Source organism: Enoplosus armatus, chromosome 19 (genome assembly GCF_043641665.1).
Source record: "Enoplosus armatus isolate fEnoArm2 chromosome 19, fEnoArm2.hap1, whole genome shotgun sequence".
Classification (NCBI taxonomy): domain Eukaryota; kingdom Metazoa; phylum Chordata; class Actinopteri; order Centrarchiformes; family Enoplosidae; genus Enoplosus; species Enoplosus armatus.
The window spans coordinates 7,538,989-7,554,216 of record NC_092198.1 but is presented as its reverse complement, the minus strand read 5'-3'; the positions used below and the strand labels follow the sequence as shown (position 1 = coordinate 7,554,216).

Below are 15,228 nucleotides of genomic sequence, written 5' to 3'. Positions count from 1 at the left end.
AACAATCTTGCATTCAATATTTACTTCCGGTGTCCTAGGTCAAAGTTTATCCATTGACGGTAGCACGCGATTGGCTTACTGTTAATGTTATGAAACTTCATTGGACAGACGAACACACGCCTTCCGTCGCTCTGAAAGAACACAACAGACGGCAAGGTCAGAAATTTATCTTAAAATATGTACAAGTGCGTGCTGTGCAATATACTTACGTGCCTACTAAATGTCTAATGTTAGCGGACACCCATTTGGTTCCCTGAACGAATGCTAATAGTTCAAGCTATGTAACATCTACGGCTAGCTAGCAGTGCTCAGCAGCACAACTGTAGCTTAACGTACTCAACATTATGTCAACATGAACTTCCACGCTTTGCCTTCTTGCTATTCATTGGAAAAGTTCCCGTAGTGGTGGTCCGTAGGGATTTAACCATTCTATACCCTTTTCACTTTTACAAAAGATGATATCTGGCTAGTTCAGCAAGCTTAGTCGATCCACCACAATGCTACACTAGCTAATGTTGTCGCTGTCAAATGTTACAACAATGTTATATGTCAAGTGACAATAGCACATGCTAGCTGCTGGCTATGTAATCATACCAAACCTGAACTATTTATTGTTGATATGACTGACTGACCGAGCAGTACTGAGATGCAGTGTCAGGTTTACATAACAGCTAAACGTCATTCTGCCATTGAGCATGACATTATAGTGAGTATGTTATGTTACTGGTTGGCCTCATGTTAATCATCCACCTAAACAAAGTAGACTGTAGAGGGTGTCAGCAACACTTGCTTGGTGGATGAAATGGGATGCATTAGTGTGTAGTCCATGTGCTGGCATCAACTTAAATTGTAACCATCACAAGTATTCTCACCCTTTCATATCTGCTCCACATTGTGTACCTCAGGTGGTCCATGAGCGTCTGATTGAGTCAACAGGAAGCATGCTGACCGCACAGAGGGCATGTGCAGCGATGGCTGTCCGGCACCTGGTTAGAGCTTCTGTCTCCTCAGCACACGCGTACCGCTCTCTGATCCACACCTCCACACCATGTCAGGACCAGGCTGAGCTGCTTCCTGAATGGGCCAGCCTGGCTAAGAAACAGCTGAAGGGGAAGAACCCGGAAGACCTGATCTGGCGCACGCCCGAGGGGCTCAACATCAAGCCCGTGTACACCAAAGCAGACTCCGATGGCAGGGCGGATGAGTTGCCAGGAGTGTTTCCCTACACTAGGGGGCCCTATCCCACCATGTACACCTTTAGACCTTGGACCATCAGGCAGTATGCTGGCTTTAGCACTGTGGAAGAGAGCAACAAGTTCTACAAAGATAACATTAAAGGTAGATTTTGTTGTGCAGGTTTCAATTTTTAGCTGAAACTCTCTAGATTCAATCCCAAGTGTAAACCCACCCATAAAGTGAACTTAGATTAATACACACCCATTGGGGAGTCATTACTCTCATCAACTTCTGCACCTCTTCAAATCTATTGTGCATTTTATTATTCTATTGAAAATTTTCCTATCCTGTAATGGCAAAATTTTGGAAATAGTGTTTTTGTAACACATCTGAACCCTATCTCACTGTTTTCTGGCTGTTACACCTCCCTAGGAGCTGGCAGTTTAGTTAGTCATAGGAGGATACACATACAGTAGCTGACTCTGTGCCAGGGCAAACTTGAGAGAGAGTATATTACACTCCACTCTCCAGCCAAACCTCCTCTGAAATGCTTTATTTTATTAGAGGCTACGCTTTGAATTACACAGAATTATTTAAAAAAAACTAAATTAAAGAAGATGGAAAGTCAAAGACAAGTGGCATTGTAGGGTCATATGTGTGTAAATCAGATTTTGTACATACTGTACGACCATGTGCAGAGTTTTAACCTTTTACAAAGTCACCAAAGCTTGCAAGGGCAAATCAAAAATATTCTACAGTCCTTTAATCTTAATGAAAATGCCCTTTGTTTATTTTCTTGATGATCAGACTGAAATCTCCATTTTCTCACAGCCTCTTATCGACTGTCTGTTTTGCGCTTTCATTTCCAGCTGGACAGCAGGGTCTCTCCGTGGCTTTTGACCTCCCGACGCACCGTGGCTATGACTCGGACAACCCCAGAGTCCACGGAGATGTCGGCATGGCTGGAGTTGCCATAGATACAGTTGAAGACATGAAGATGCTCTTCGATGGAATCCCACTGGAGAAGATGTCCGTCTCAATGACAATGAATGGAGCCGTTATCCCTGTGTTGGCCATGTTTATTGTGACTGGAGAGGAGCAGGGCGTGCCTAAAGCCAAACTAACAGGCACGATTCAGAATGATATTTTGAAGGAGTTCATGGTGCGCAACACTTATATATTCCCCCCGGAACCTTCCATGCATGCCATTGCAGACATTTTCGCTTACACCTCCAAGGTATGTGCCACTTAATTACTTAAGTGATCTGCTTGTATGGTGCTTCATTTATATCATGTTGTTGATGTAATACTCATCATATTGGGAGTTTCACTGATTTTAATGACTCTCCATGTTACCAGCACATGCCCAAGTTCAACTCCATATCCATCAGTGGCTACCATCTTCAGGAAGCTGGAGCTGATGCCATCCTGGAAGTAGCCTACACCATCGCTAACGGCCTGGAGTACTGCCGCACTGGTCTGAAAGCAGGCTTAACCATCGATGAGTTTGCCCCAAGGTACAAAATATTAAGATCTTACTAAGTGCGTAGGAGACCAGTTTTGACTTACATATTTGTAGCTCACAACTATGGCCGGATAATGTCTTTTTTAAATGTTATTTAATTATTAATTATAATCAAAAGCAATATTAATGCCAGTATTCATTATAAGATATAATGCAGTTCATGTTTCAGACTCTCTAGCAAGAGGTGCAGATCAAGCAACAAAGTAATAGCCTCAGAATTGCTTTGCAGATAAAAAAAGCAATGTATTACATTATAACGAGGGTCCAACATTTAGATTCTAAATCTGAAGCTGTTGTAGTTTGATAAAATTTAGTCTCGTAGCTCTATCATATCTCACAACATCACAGTATCCAGTATGTTTATCACACATGCCATACTTTCTCTACAGCATGCAGCCCCTCCCAAAGCTGAACTCAAATCTTGTCAGATAAGATAAGCAAAAGTGACACTATGTGTTAATGTGAGATGTGTTTAAATCACTGCAGTTTATTATTTCAAACATGCAGGTCTGAAATAATAAACTCTCTTACTGCTCTCTATGTATGCAATTCTTTGCAGCCGTGGCTTTGCACAAATCATTGCTACATATACTGATTAGCAACCAGGCTGGATAAAGGAGATACTGGAAATTATTGTACATCCAATAAGTAATGTCATAATTTAGAATTAGAAGTCTGGAAAGTTGGTTCCAAATATATAAATTAACAGATGAGATATGAGGATGAATATTTCAGTTTGAAACTGCAACAAACAAGATACCACAAAGCAAGCGAAAACTCCAGAGATACAAGATGTCAACCATGACACCTGCATCTAATGTGTGACTGAGCTCTTAGCAGTGCCAGTGTCAGTAGACGGTGTAATTGGTTGAATTTAACAGTGACAACATTCACTTTACACTCAATTTCTCTCTGATTTTTTTTTTGTGTGTGTGTGTTCAATTTCTTGTGTGAGATTTCTGCTCAACACCAGTCAAGAACTACTCAGTTCAGCACTTCACTCAGGCACCAACTGAATGTCCTGTTAATGGCGACACTCAAATACCAATCCATATCCACAGTTGTGCCATCCATGATGTCCGTCCTTTTCTTTTAATATTCCACTGACACTGTGCCTGTTTGTGTGACAGCCACATTTAACTGGCAGACAAATATACCTTCCCCTTTTATTTGTTCAACCAGCAGACGGGACTCACAGACTGAATCAGCATTCAATTAAAGCCAGATGGAAAGGCTGCTAGTCAAATCAAACTGTTCCTATAGTAATTTATACAAATACACATTAGATGTAGTGCAATATAGAGTATAAACAGGAAAATAAGACACAGCTGGGTAAAGGCACTACTCTTTATTTACTAGTATGTGATTGTCTTTAGCCCAGTCTACCTGTTGCTCTGCAGAATGATGTTTTCCCTGTAAACTTTAAACTAAATGATGGTCTGTAATGGATAGATGGATAGAAGTGCCACCATCCCCTCCCTGTGTCCAGTTCTTTCTCCTTGTATTGTGTTTCCATTATCTCCTCTTTATGTGTCCTGTAGCTATGTTTTCCCCTTTCACTGCCTTACAATTACTCTGATAATAGCAGAGTTACACGTGGTTGCAATCATCAGCAGCATCCTGGGGCCCCATCTAGCTTGACCCTTCTCCGCCAGTCTGAATCAATATAGAGATGTCGCTCAATTGTGTGAAGTGGAGGGTTTTCCACCCCAAGCTATTACCTCTCGACACCTTATTTTTTTCCTCTCGACCAGTACTTACCCTTTGGTTCACCCAAGACTGGGCCATAATGTTGATGTTTTGACTGTGATGGCATCCTTTGTATATTGAAAAGGGAGATAAAGAACAATTCATTTTCCTTTAGAACTCCACCGATATTCGATGTGTTAGAGTTTAAAATCCACGACATACATATTGACCAGTAGGCACTGTGTTTCATAAATGCATAACATAAACACACTTTCACTTAATCACTTAAAGAATTGTGACCATGATAAGCTCTGAGCAGGACATTATTACTTATTACTTACTTATTATTACTCTGTTACTTATTGGCCAAATTATACACTGACACCAATATATCTGCAATATTAATTAGTTTGGATACTGGGATTGATATAAAACTTGATGAGATGTTAAGTTCAGCTTAATAAGTGATTTTTATATTGCGTTGTTAGGGTTAGTTTTAATAACTGATTATATTCCACATGTTTTTACTTTTTCTTTTGTGTCAGGTTGTCGTTCTTCTGGGGTATTGGCATGAATTTCTACATGGAAATTGCTAAGCTGAGGGCAGCCAGGAGGTTATGGGCCACGCTCATTAAGGAGAACTTCCAGCCCAAGAATGCCAAGTCTCTCCTCCTCCGCACCCACTGCCAGACTTCAGGCTGGTCTCTCACTGAGCAAGTAAATATTAGTTGTAGTTTGAAAGTCCTGTAAATGTAAAGAGATAAATCATCTAAATTAAAGCCCTTTTTTAAAGGGTTAGATTTAGAATTCTGAGGGTTGAGTAAGAATTGTCAACATTTTTAAAATCAAAGTCAGACATGTAAAATGAACGAATGGTAATTAGAACTTCCCCCCTCTTCTTAGGATCCGTACAACAATGTGGTTCGCACGGTGATTGAGGCCATGGCAGCCGTGTTCGGGGGGACCCAGTCACTCCACACCAACTCGTTCGATGAAGCTCTGGGCTTGCCCACGGTGAAGAGTGCTCGCATTGCCCGGAACACCCAGATCATCATCCAGGAAGAGTCGGGCATCCCCAAAGTCGCTGATCCCTGGGGGGGCTCGCACATGATGGAGGCTCTCACGGATGACGTCTACAACACAGCGTTGAAGGTTTGTCAATGGGCAGCCTGGGCTTCCGTCCAAAGTAATCAGATTAGTGTTTTATTTAATATTTTATTGTTTTATTTGCCCAAAACTCACCCGTGATATACAGCTTGGGGCTAAGTTATCTCTTTGATATATTTTAAATACCGTTGTTAATGTGACCTTTTTTTTTGAGCCGTGTTGTCTTGTGACTGACGGGTAAATGTCATTACACATGAAGGGAAATGTCTACAGAAGTAATCCATCATTCTGTGTTTTCCTCTGTGTAGTTCATCAGAGACATTGAAGAGATGGGAGGCATGGCCAGAGCTGTGGCAGAGGGCGTTCCAAAACTTCGTATTGAGGAATGTGCTGCTCGCAGACAGGCCCGCATTGACTCAGGTACTGTAGAAATATATTATCTGCTTTAGTCAAGTCAATTTTATTTATATATCCCAATGTCACAAATCACAAATTTGCCTCAAGCAGCTTTACAATTTGTACAGCATATGACACCCGTGGACCCTTCTTAGAGCCTTGATTCAGAAAGGGAAAAAAAATCCCTTTTAAAAGGAAAATATGGAAGAAACCCCAGGAAGAGCAACAGGAAGAACTTCCTCTGCCTTAAGTACTTAATTCTCTCTACTTTTTACCTTAACAAAGCTGCAATGACATGTCAAATGGAGGTCTTCCCCATGTGTCTTTAGGCAGGGCGATGGCTGTTTCCTGCCTTTTATCCCCCCAGTATGATCTTATGCTCTCTAGAGTTTCAACTTTCCATTAAAGTCAGTGCTCTTTGTTATAAAAGATGTAGTGCGGAATTAACCTTCAAATGAACCATAGAAAATTGCAAATTACATTTCATTTCCGCATATTGAAAACACGAGCCTGTTGAGCCTTGCTGGACCCCAATGACTGGAGCAAAATGTGCAGGCTGGCAAGGCGAGGAGGCCACAAGTAGGTAGGAAAGCACCTCTTACGAGATGGTGTCACAGTTTGATTCCAGCTGAGCGTGTGTATTTTGTTGTGTTGTTACGGGAGCTTGGTGATGGTGTCAGCGTGTTATCAGGGAGCTTAAGTGAGGCTCCTTTGCGTCCCTTCAGAATTTATTTAATGACTGCGATGGAGAAGAGCTTGATCTCATTGTTATTCTTTGGCTTTCATCTTTGCTGCTGACATTATTATTTTTTCTCTTGAGATAGGCCTTGAATTCTGATTGACAATGTTAGGCTCTCAGATAATTTTCTTTTTCCACCTGATTGGGGTCTTATTGTGTGATTGTATATTTTTATAGAGAATTGAAGAAGCTTATGTCTGCTTTCTGTGTATTTTTTAAATTACAAATTAGAGTTCAAAAATAATTATTAATAATAAATGAATGTATTTGTTATTTAATAATTTAACGACTATGTTCATAAATATGTTCATAACAGCAAGACCGTAATAGACACAGAATAGGTTAATGCCGCTAACTCTTCTTTCAGAAGACAAAATAAAGAGATGACACAAATGAATGAATTTAGATTTAAAATCAGTCACATTTTCTTTTAACAAATTGGTTGAAATGCTGGCTTTTTACAGATACCACCAGGGAACCCGTCACAATTATCATCTCACCATTTTGTTAGCTTGCCATTGTCATAATATCAACTACATAGTGTGGTTTCAGGTAAAAGAACTTGCTGGTTACTGTCACCTGACTTGTTCAGGCTCAGTGTCAGCTTTATTTCTGTTCTAGATAATATAGATCTCTTTCATGCTTTCTGCTGTCTTGTACTCCTTGATAATGCTTCAGATCCAGATTAGATTCCTGGCCTGTGATCTTCTAATGGCCTGTGGGATTTCTTTTAGTATTCTTATGCCACTTATTGCCTTTTTGAGGATGCTCCTCAATAGGCTGTTCACAAACGTTGTTACCTGTGCCTCTCTGACAAGACATTTACAGCTTCATTGTGATTTCTTCCTGCTGATTCAAGTACCTGTATACTTTTCCTCCTGTTCTCTTTTAGGATCCGAAGTCATTGTCGGGGTGAACAAGTACCGTCTGGAAAAAGAGGAGACCGTGGAGGTGCTGGCTATAGATAACACTGTTGTACGAGAGAAACAGATTGAAAAACTGAAGAAGGTCAGTGTTCAAAGAATACCACAAACTATGCAGGCAAAACATTGTCACTGTTATAAAGCAGTATATAGTTTTGACTTTATCCGCACAGGAGACATGTCAAATAATGTGTTGCGATGACCCAAGCCCTGCAATATAGTACACACACACACACACACACACACACAGCCAGTAGTTGTTTTGTGCCTTTGTCACATAGTTGACAGTAAAGACAGTGTGCCATCCATACATAAAACAAAGACAGGATTCTCAGAAGTCTGGACAATTTATTCCTTATTGTTTATTATCTCTCCAGAAAATTCTCATAATGATGTTGTAATTCACAGTTTACGTGTCTAAATGAGTAATACAATATACACACCAAACTCTGTCACACATGTAGATCATAAAAACAACTATTTTTACATATATATACAATTTATTATATATTTTTTACAAGAATCTCAAGATTTTGTTCTAGTTAAAACTAAAAAAATGATTTGACTAAATGTATTATTTTGAATACTTCAGTAAATAGCCTCATATATCAATATTGAGATAAAAGGAAGAGGTTGGTGGCTGGAGGACTTAAACTAATGTTCATCATTAATTCCAAGGGAGCACAGAGTACTGCTGCTTGGATTGTCGCATCTTATTGGATCTGATTTAACTAATTAACCCAAAGTCAGTGTGTGAATACATTTATTAGGGAGCGCATCGTTGATGAAAGAAGGATTACATTAGGAAGCTGTTTGTATGTCGTCAACAGTTTGGTAACAATTCTTAAATTAATTTTACAAAGTATTAGCAGGAGAACATTTCATTTGAATTACAAATAAAAGACAAAAGACGATACATTAATTGAACATTTTCTGTTCTCATTGAAACAAAAATATAAAGATACTAGAAAAAAACATACTACTTGATTAAGTACTTGAAACTGAAAAATAACGAACGGACGACTCAACATATCAGATCATCAGAAATGAAAATATGATAAACTTTCTTTAAATAGCACCTTTCAAAACACAGTTACAAAGTGCTTACAATAAAAACAGAACACATTAAAAACACAAAGAGAAAGAAACAAGCTAAAAGCCATAAATACTGAGCACGATGACAGTAAAATTTTGGAGGTTGGACAACATAATCACTTAAAGGCAATTTTAAAAGAAAGAGAAGTAGAAGTAATATCTGTATATGCAAGATATTATGCATATTATAATGTCAAGTGACCCTGCAGGCGGCCGTCGACTGTAGTGTATGTAAACTGACAGGAGAGCGTTCCTGCACCCAGCCGAGTATCTTGGGCTCACTGCTTCTTCTGGAAGGTCACTATGCATTGAAATGTCATTACATTTGAAGAGTAGCTGTCAAACCAGGTAGAATGAAATGCCATCCTGCTTAGCCAGAACTGAACGCACTCTACTGAGCTTGAAGCAAGGAGAGGAACTTTGAACCTTGTACAAATGCGGATGACAAGCTGTTGTCATTTCTGTGACATCAGGAGGAGGAACACAATGTGTGTACTGTAGTGTTTGTACTGTAGGACATTATTGCTTTATGTTTGGAGCAGAATTAAAACTAGGGAACAGTCATGTCTAGGCCATTTTCACTCAGATCAAGGTCTTTTTCCCTTAATATGTTCTAATTTCCTATGATTTAGGATGGAGTTTTTGCTCAGTGTTCATTTTATCAAAATGCCAAAAGTCCAAAAAGTCCTGTCAGTATACCTCTACCTGGCACTGCAAAATGGACAAAAACTGACATTTAGACTTGTCAGACACAGGTGCAACTAATAACCTTAATTGATAATGGCTGCATTCCATTCAGGTGTGTCAGTTCCAGGGTCCAGTTATTGTGCGTGCTGCACTGCAGAACAGACGTATCATTAATGTTATCAGTAACACCTGTGTTTCTTCCTGCTAAATATCTGCTGTAAGAAGCAAGCCGTCTGAATGTTTTCATTCTCTGTGCTGAGGAGTACTTAAACACACGTAGTGAATTCTATCAATTGTGTAAATGTTGTCAGCAGGACAGATAAAAACTCTTTCTCCCTTTTCTCTGTTGAGGTGAGGGAGAGTCGTGACCCAGAGGCAGCGAAGAAGTGCCTGGCAGACATCGAGGAGTGTGCCCGAACTAGGGAGGGCAACCTTTTAGCCCTGGCTGTGGAAGCCGCAAGAGCCAGGTCACTGAAATCTCTGATTGTATGGGGCAGTTCATGTGACAGTCGAGTTAAATCATCAAAGGCAAAGCAGCGATTGTGGGAAAATGATTTTTTTTTAAATAACTTTAGAATTTGATTTCTACGATAATCTCTTAAAATGCGCTTCTAGCTAAGGTCCAGATGTTTGTATGTAGATTTTGTAATTCAAGCTTGCTATATGTCTTTTTGTAGCTTTCAGAATACCAAGATTTCTATTTAATCTAATGGTAAAGAACTATCAGTCTATATTGTAGTTTTGTGCACTGCTGACCAAAACAAAAGTCATTTAATAGTGACTATTTAAGAAGTTATTGGTATGACAAGCAGGTCACATGTGAAAGTAAGTCTTATTTGGTATGTTCATCTCTCTGACCTATATAGGAGAGCCTCATACATGTAAAGCCTTTTTATACTGAACTTGTGTGAACAGTCAAAGAGCCCACTTGCTGAGAGGCATGACTGGGATCACCTCACATCACAACTCTCACAGTCATCTATATCACCACTGGACCATTAATCCATCTCAGCATAATTTACGTCATACTTTCATACAAGTACAAATGACTCAGTAATTTCCATAGTTGATTTACAAATTACACTAAAGTTACTTGATCATTGATATTTTATTACCAGTGGTATCATGGGAAATGAGAAATCTTGCTGCCATGTGATGCAGACACGCTACCATAAATGACACTGCAATGAAATGTGACATTTGCTTTTAGTTTGTTGTGGATGTCAAAATGAATAACTGGATTGCCTTGCATTATTTATAATGCTTGCGAAAGCATACTGAGGAAGATGCTGTCTGCTTTTCTTTTTTTTTTCTCAGATGTTCGGTTGGTGAAATAACTGATGCCATGAAGAAAGTGTTTGGTGAACACAAGGCCAGCACCAGGATGGTGAGCGGTGCTTACCGCAGCGAATTCGGGGAGCATGAGGAGATCGCCTTGTCCCACAACAGGTAGGACATAAACCTGATCAGCGTCTTCACATTCACGTGCACTGACTGATCGCTTGACTGTTTGAGTGCCATTTTTTATTTTTTTTAATCTCAGAGTTGCAGATTTTAAGAAGCACGAGGGCAGGAACCCCCGACTGCTGGTGGCAAAGATGGGGCAGGATGGTCACGACAGGGGTGCCAAAGTCATCGCCACTGGGTTTGCTGATCTGGGCTTTGATGTGGACATCGGACCACTGTTTCAGGTCAGCGTCATACAATAGAATGGAGCTACAGGTCTGCTGCCTACACCACCCCAGCCAATTTGAAGATAACGTGCAAGACACAGGGTTCATGTCAGAAGTAGTGACTCCACCCAAAAGCTACCTTTTAATAAGCAAGAGGTATTCACATAAACTGCTAGTAAAAAATACCTTTATAACATGCATGTTGATGGTGAAAAGCCTTAAAAGACAGCATTTTGCACTTCTTACAGTGTTCTGCCAAACACCTCTTTGTATTTAAGGACGTATGAATTGGCAAACCCTCGGATGCTAAAAGGGCTCTTAATTGGTGCTTTATTGAAGCCAGGTGCACTAGAAAGTAGAAATACTTCTGGAAGCTGGAAGGCAAATAAACTGTACAGTAAGTTGACTGCTGCGGGTGCATAATAAGTGCAAGAAAACTCAAGACCATTCCCACTTACATCTCAGTCTTTTCCAATTAAATAAAGTCACAAACGTTTCCATTTTTAATTGTATGTTTTCCCTTATTTGTATTTTCTAATCAAATCGTATTTATAATGGGAGTTTTGAATTCATTTGAAAATGCCATAACATTTGGAGTCTCCACCTGGCAGTGCAAAATAGACAAAAACTGACATTTAGACTTGTCAGACACAGGTGCACCTAATAACCTTAATTAATAATGGCTGCATTCCAATCAGGTGTGTCAGGAGCAGGGTCCTCTTATTATGCGCGCTGGTTAATCTTATTAGTTACCGCTGTGCCAAGACTATGAAAATCTTTGTTTCATTACTCTTTAAAGTAATCACATGCTGCAGATATGACAGATACGCAGTCAGTTGGTTGTATTGTTGGTCGATCAGAGAGTTCAAGAGTTCAAACAACCTCTGATGTCTTAAAATTCACCCAGATGAGCTCACATGCCGACTATATCCCACTCTGGTATATAATAAAAAGATGAAATATTCTCTAATGGTATGCGCCCCACAGCACCAGTTGCCACACTTTGTTGGCATCATTTCTCAACCCCCTGATCATATGGCCTCGTGTTAAGTGAACTGTGAACTTGAGCTAAGGACGGGGGCAAATGGGAAATACATGTAGCGTTTGAAAATGGATGCCAGGGACCGCAGTTGCAAGTGATCAAATATGCTGAAGCTTGCAAGTAATTAAGTGGTTTGTTAGCTGGTTTGTTTCAAACCTGCTTCATAAACCAAAGGCCTCTATGATTATAGCAATAGTGTTCATCAAGCAGAAGAGCGTACAGTAGCTTACTGATGATTAATTATGATTGTTTTAGAAGGAGTAGTTAAGTGATGCAAAGAGGAGTGGACAACAACGAGATGAATATCGAATAACGAGAGTCTCATATTTTGTACACCTCACTCTTGAGTTGTGTTTTCTGGGTGAACAGACTCCCCTTGAGGTTGCCCAGCAGGCGGTCGATGCAGACGTACACTGTGTCGGGGTCAGCACGCTTGCTGCAGGACACAAGACCCTGGTCCCAGAGCTCATCAAGGAACTACGGAAGCTCAACAGGCCAGATATTCTGGTCATCTGTGGAGGTGTCATCCCACCACAGGTAAGCTTTGACTTTCATGATTATCTAATCTCTTAACCCTTGACAATTTCCTGTCTGCCCTGTTGCTCTATGACATTTAGTAGACATCCATCTTGGTTTCTCTTTCATTGTCTGTTTAGTTTCTCTCCGTTTTTACTCTTCCAAAGAAAGCTTCTTAATGTCACAGTCCATAGCAATAGCACAAGCTTTGCTTTACTGTGCACTATCTGACCCTCATTTATGTTGATAGCAGTCCTTGCTTAATTATCCTCACTGGGGAGGCAGTGGGTACTGAGCAGCATAGTGTTGAATAATCTGTTGGTCTACAGAGACAGAAATCAATTCCCTTACAGCTCTCCAGGGCAACTTTAGCTTGCATCGCCTCCAGCATGGCTACTGGCGTCCTTGGAGGAAAGCACACAGCATATAAAATGTCATCCTGCCATCATGTGGAAAAGGGGCTAATCTGTCATGATGAGCATTTCCATGATTCATATAATTATCAGTACCACACTATAGGGTTTCTTTGATTGCATGCAGTGCAGTTTCATTTCCTGTCATCCTGTTCCTGTCAATCTTAGTGTGTCTCTGCTAAACACATTTCATCCCTTTGCTTTTGGGGATACTTCTAGCTGAATCAGCTAAAGCATGATTAACAACACAATTATATCGGGATTGTGCACATCCTTCTTTCTCTACATGAATAACGCGGAATTCCTCATTAACTGTTCCACCACTGTGTGTATGCAGGACTATGAGTTCTTGTACCAGAGCGGCGTGTGTGCCATCTTCGGCCCAGGAACCAGAATCCCACAAGCTGCAGTGGAGGTTATTGACAACATTGAGAAGAGCCTGGAAAACATCCGTCAGGCCATGTGAACTACAACTATACAAACTATACGAACTGTCTATTCATGTTGTATCAACAACAAAGTCACAAGTGGGAGCTCCTGTACAGAATCTGTTTGATTTGTTGCATAGAATTGTAGAAAAACAAAACAAAAGCACAGCATGGACAGCAGTCAAAATTATTAAAAGCCTGTTGGGGTGTCGTGGTTGTATTAACTTTGCGTTCTCTATATATCAAATTTGATTTAATTACTAATCCTCACAGTTTGAAGAAGAAAAGAAAATCACAAACCTAGTGTTCAGTGTTGTTCACTGGCATCACTCAAAATCTAAAGAAATCCTGCCCCAGATAAAAAGTGATTTAATTAATGACTTCACCCTTTTGAAGTAATTAATTCATGCCTATGTGTGAATTGCAGTGGTTACAGGGTTGGTAATATCCTGTAAATGTCTCCAGAAATTCCAGAATATGAGTGGGGACCCCGACTCTTGTTCAGTACTGTAGAGTGTAAAAGGAAATACTTCAACAGGTATGACATATATGATTTAGACTATATTAAGACTTTTACCCCCACTTAACAAACAATAAATCACTACACTCCATTTAATCAAATTGGGATATGCTAATTAAACATAATACAATACCATGTGATAGAAACATTGGCTTGAGATGAGCAGAGCATTTTTTTGCCATTCAAGACAAAACATTACAACACAGCACTATAAACTTGGAATGTAATTCTTTTATTGTGAAATTTGTGTGTTTTCTAGTTACTTAGCAGGGTGTGATTAGTGCCAGTGCTGTGGAAATGCATATGCAGAAATTCACAACACAACAAACCTCTTATGAACTATGACCCCTGCCTTTTGTGTTCATGGATAGTATCATGTTGAAAGTGTCCTTCTGATGTCTGGGTCTCTTGCCTCTCTGCATCATGTTTGATTGAACCAACTTCAGTTCAAAGAGAAATCCACAGAGCTGTGATCGCAATTCATTAAATAGATGGAAATAGTATTTTTCTACTTGTGATACTGAATCAGACTCAGCGCTCTTTGGTCTAAATAAAGTATGTGAACTGTAGCACCTTTTTCTGAGATGTTCGATCACTTTTGTAAATGAGTGGGTGATTTCAATCTTTTTTTTAAAGCCTGGTAATGTAGATGTCAACTTTTTTAACTGACTAGTAATATCTCAAACCTAACTGGTGAGTTTATGAAAATTGGGAGGATAATTCATTTTGACACTGTTTTGACACTGATAAAATTGTAGTAATTGGCTTGATGGAGGTTTGAGCAGGTTTGACCCTCGCAGCAAATAATCTCTGGAGATACTGTATGGTCACAGTCATTTCATCTCTGCAGCTCTACTTGAACTATGGGAGTTGTTCTTTTCAGCCATGCTGGGCCCTAAGTATGGAATGCCTCCTTTTCCCTGGTGTTAAATGTTTTATACGTCTGTTACTATACTTTTATATCGCCAACTGGCATTTATAAACACCGTTGCAAATGGCAGTCTGTGTTTGTGAATGCAGCTCCATGCGCCTGCACACATGTACTGGCAGATCTGTACTGTGTTTAAACCAGTGAAATGTAGGGAGTTAGGTTTTATGTTTTTTTTAATCCACTCTTTTTCCCCATAGAAATAGTGTCTTTTGTATTCCATGCATTCTTCTTTCTTGTCAAAACCTGGTGCCTACATTACCCACAATGCAACTCGGCCGCCAACAGTTCGGTCAGAAATCTGGGTGTGTTATGCTATTAGTGGCTAGCCTTAAGCAGGGATGAGGAGCAGGCTAAATCCACACCCCCAG

General features: G+C 39.9%; 1 protein-coding gene across 1 annotated transcript; it reads left to right on the top strand.

Annotated features, from left to right (window-relative positions):
* Positions 1-109: 109 nt before the first annotated feature.
* mmut (methylmalonyl CoA mutase) lies at positions 110-14,494 on the top strand. Its single transcript, XM_070925706.1, has 13 exons — positions 110-156; positions 906-1,338; positions 2,046-2,413; positions 2,536-2,693; positions 4,936-5,107; positions 5,294-5,542; positions 5,806-5,917; positions 7,525-7,640; positions 9,689-9,804; positions 10,655-10,786; positions 10,881-11,028; positions 12,422-12,589; positions 13,319-14,494. The coding sequence occupies exons 2-13, from the start codon at positions 942-944 to the stop codon at positions 13,445-13,447; spliced, it is 2,265 nt and encodes a 754-aa protein (XP_070781807.1). The 5' UTR covers positions 110-156; positions 906-941; the 3' UTR covers positions 13,448-14,494.
* Positions 14,495-15,228: the final 734 nt, after the last annotated feature.

Coding starts and splice junctions, on each gene's coding strand:
- mmut (XM_070925706.1), top strand. CDS start 942: ATGCTGACCGCACAGAGGGCATGTGCAGCGATGGCTGTCCGGCACCTG. Junction 1,339..2,045: donor CTACAAAGATAACATTAAAG/GTAGATTTTGTT, acceptor TTTCATTTCCAG/CTGGACAGCAGGGTCTCTCC. Junction 12,590..13,318: donor GAGGTGTCATCCCACCACAG/GTAAGCTTTGAC, acceptor GTGTGTATGCAG/GACTATGAGTTCTTGTACCA.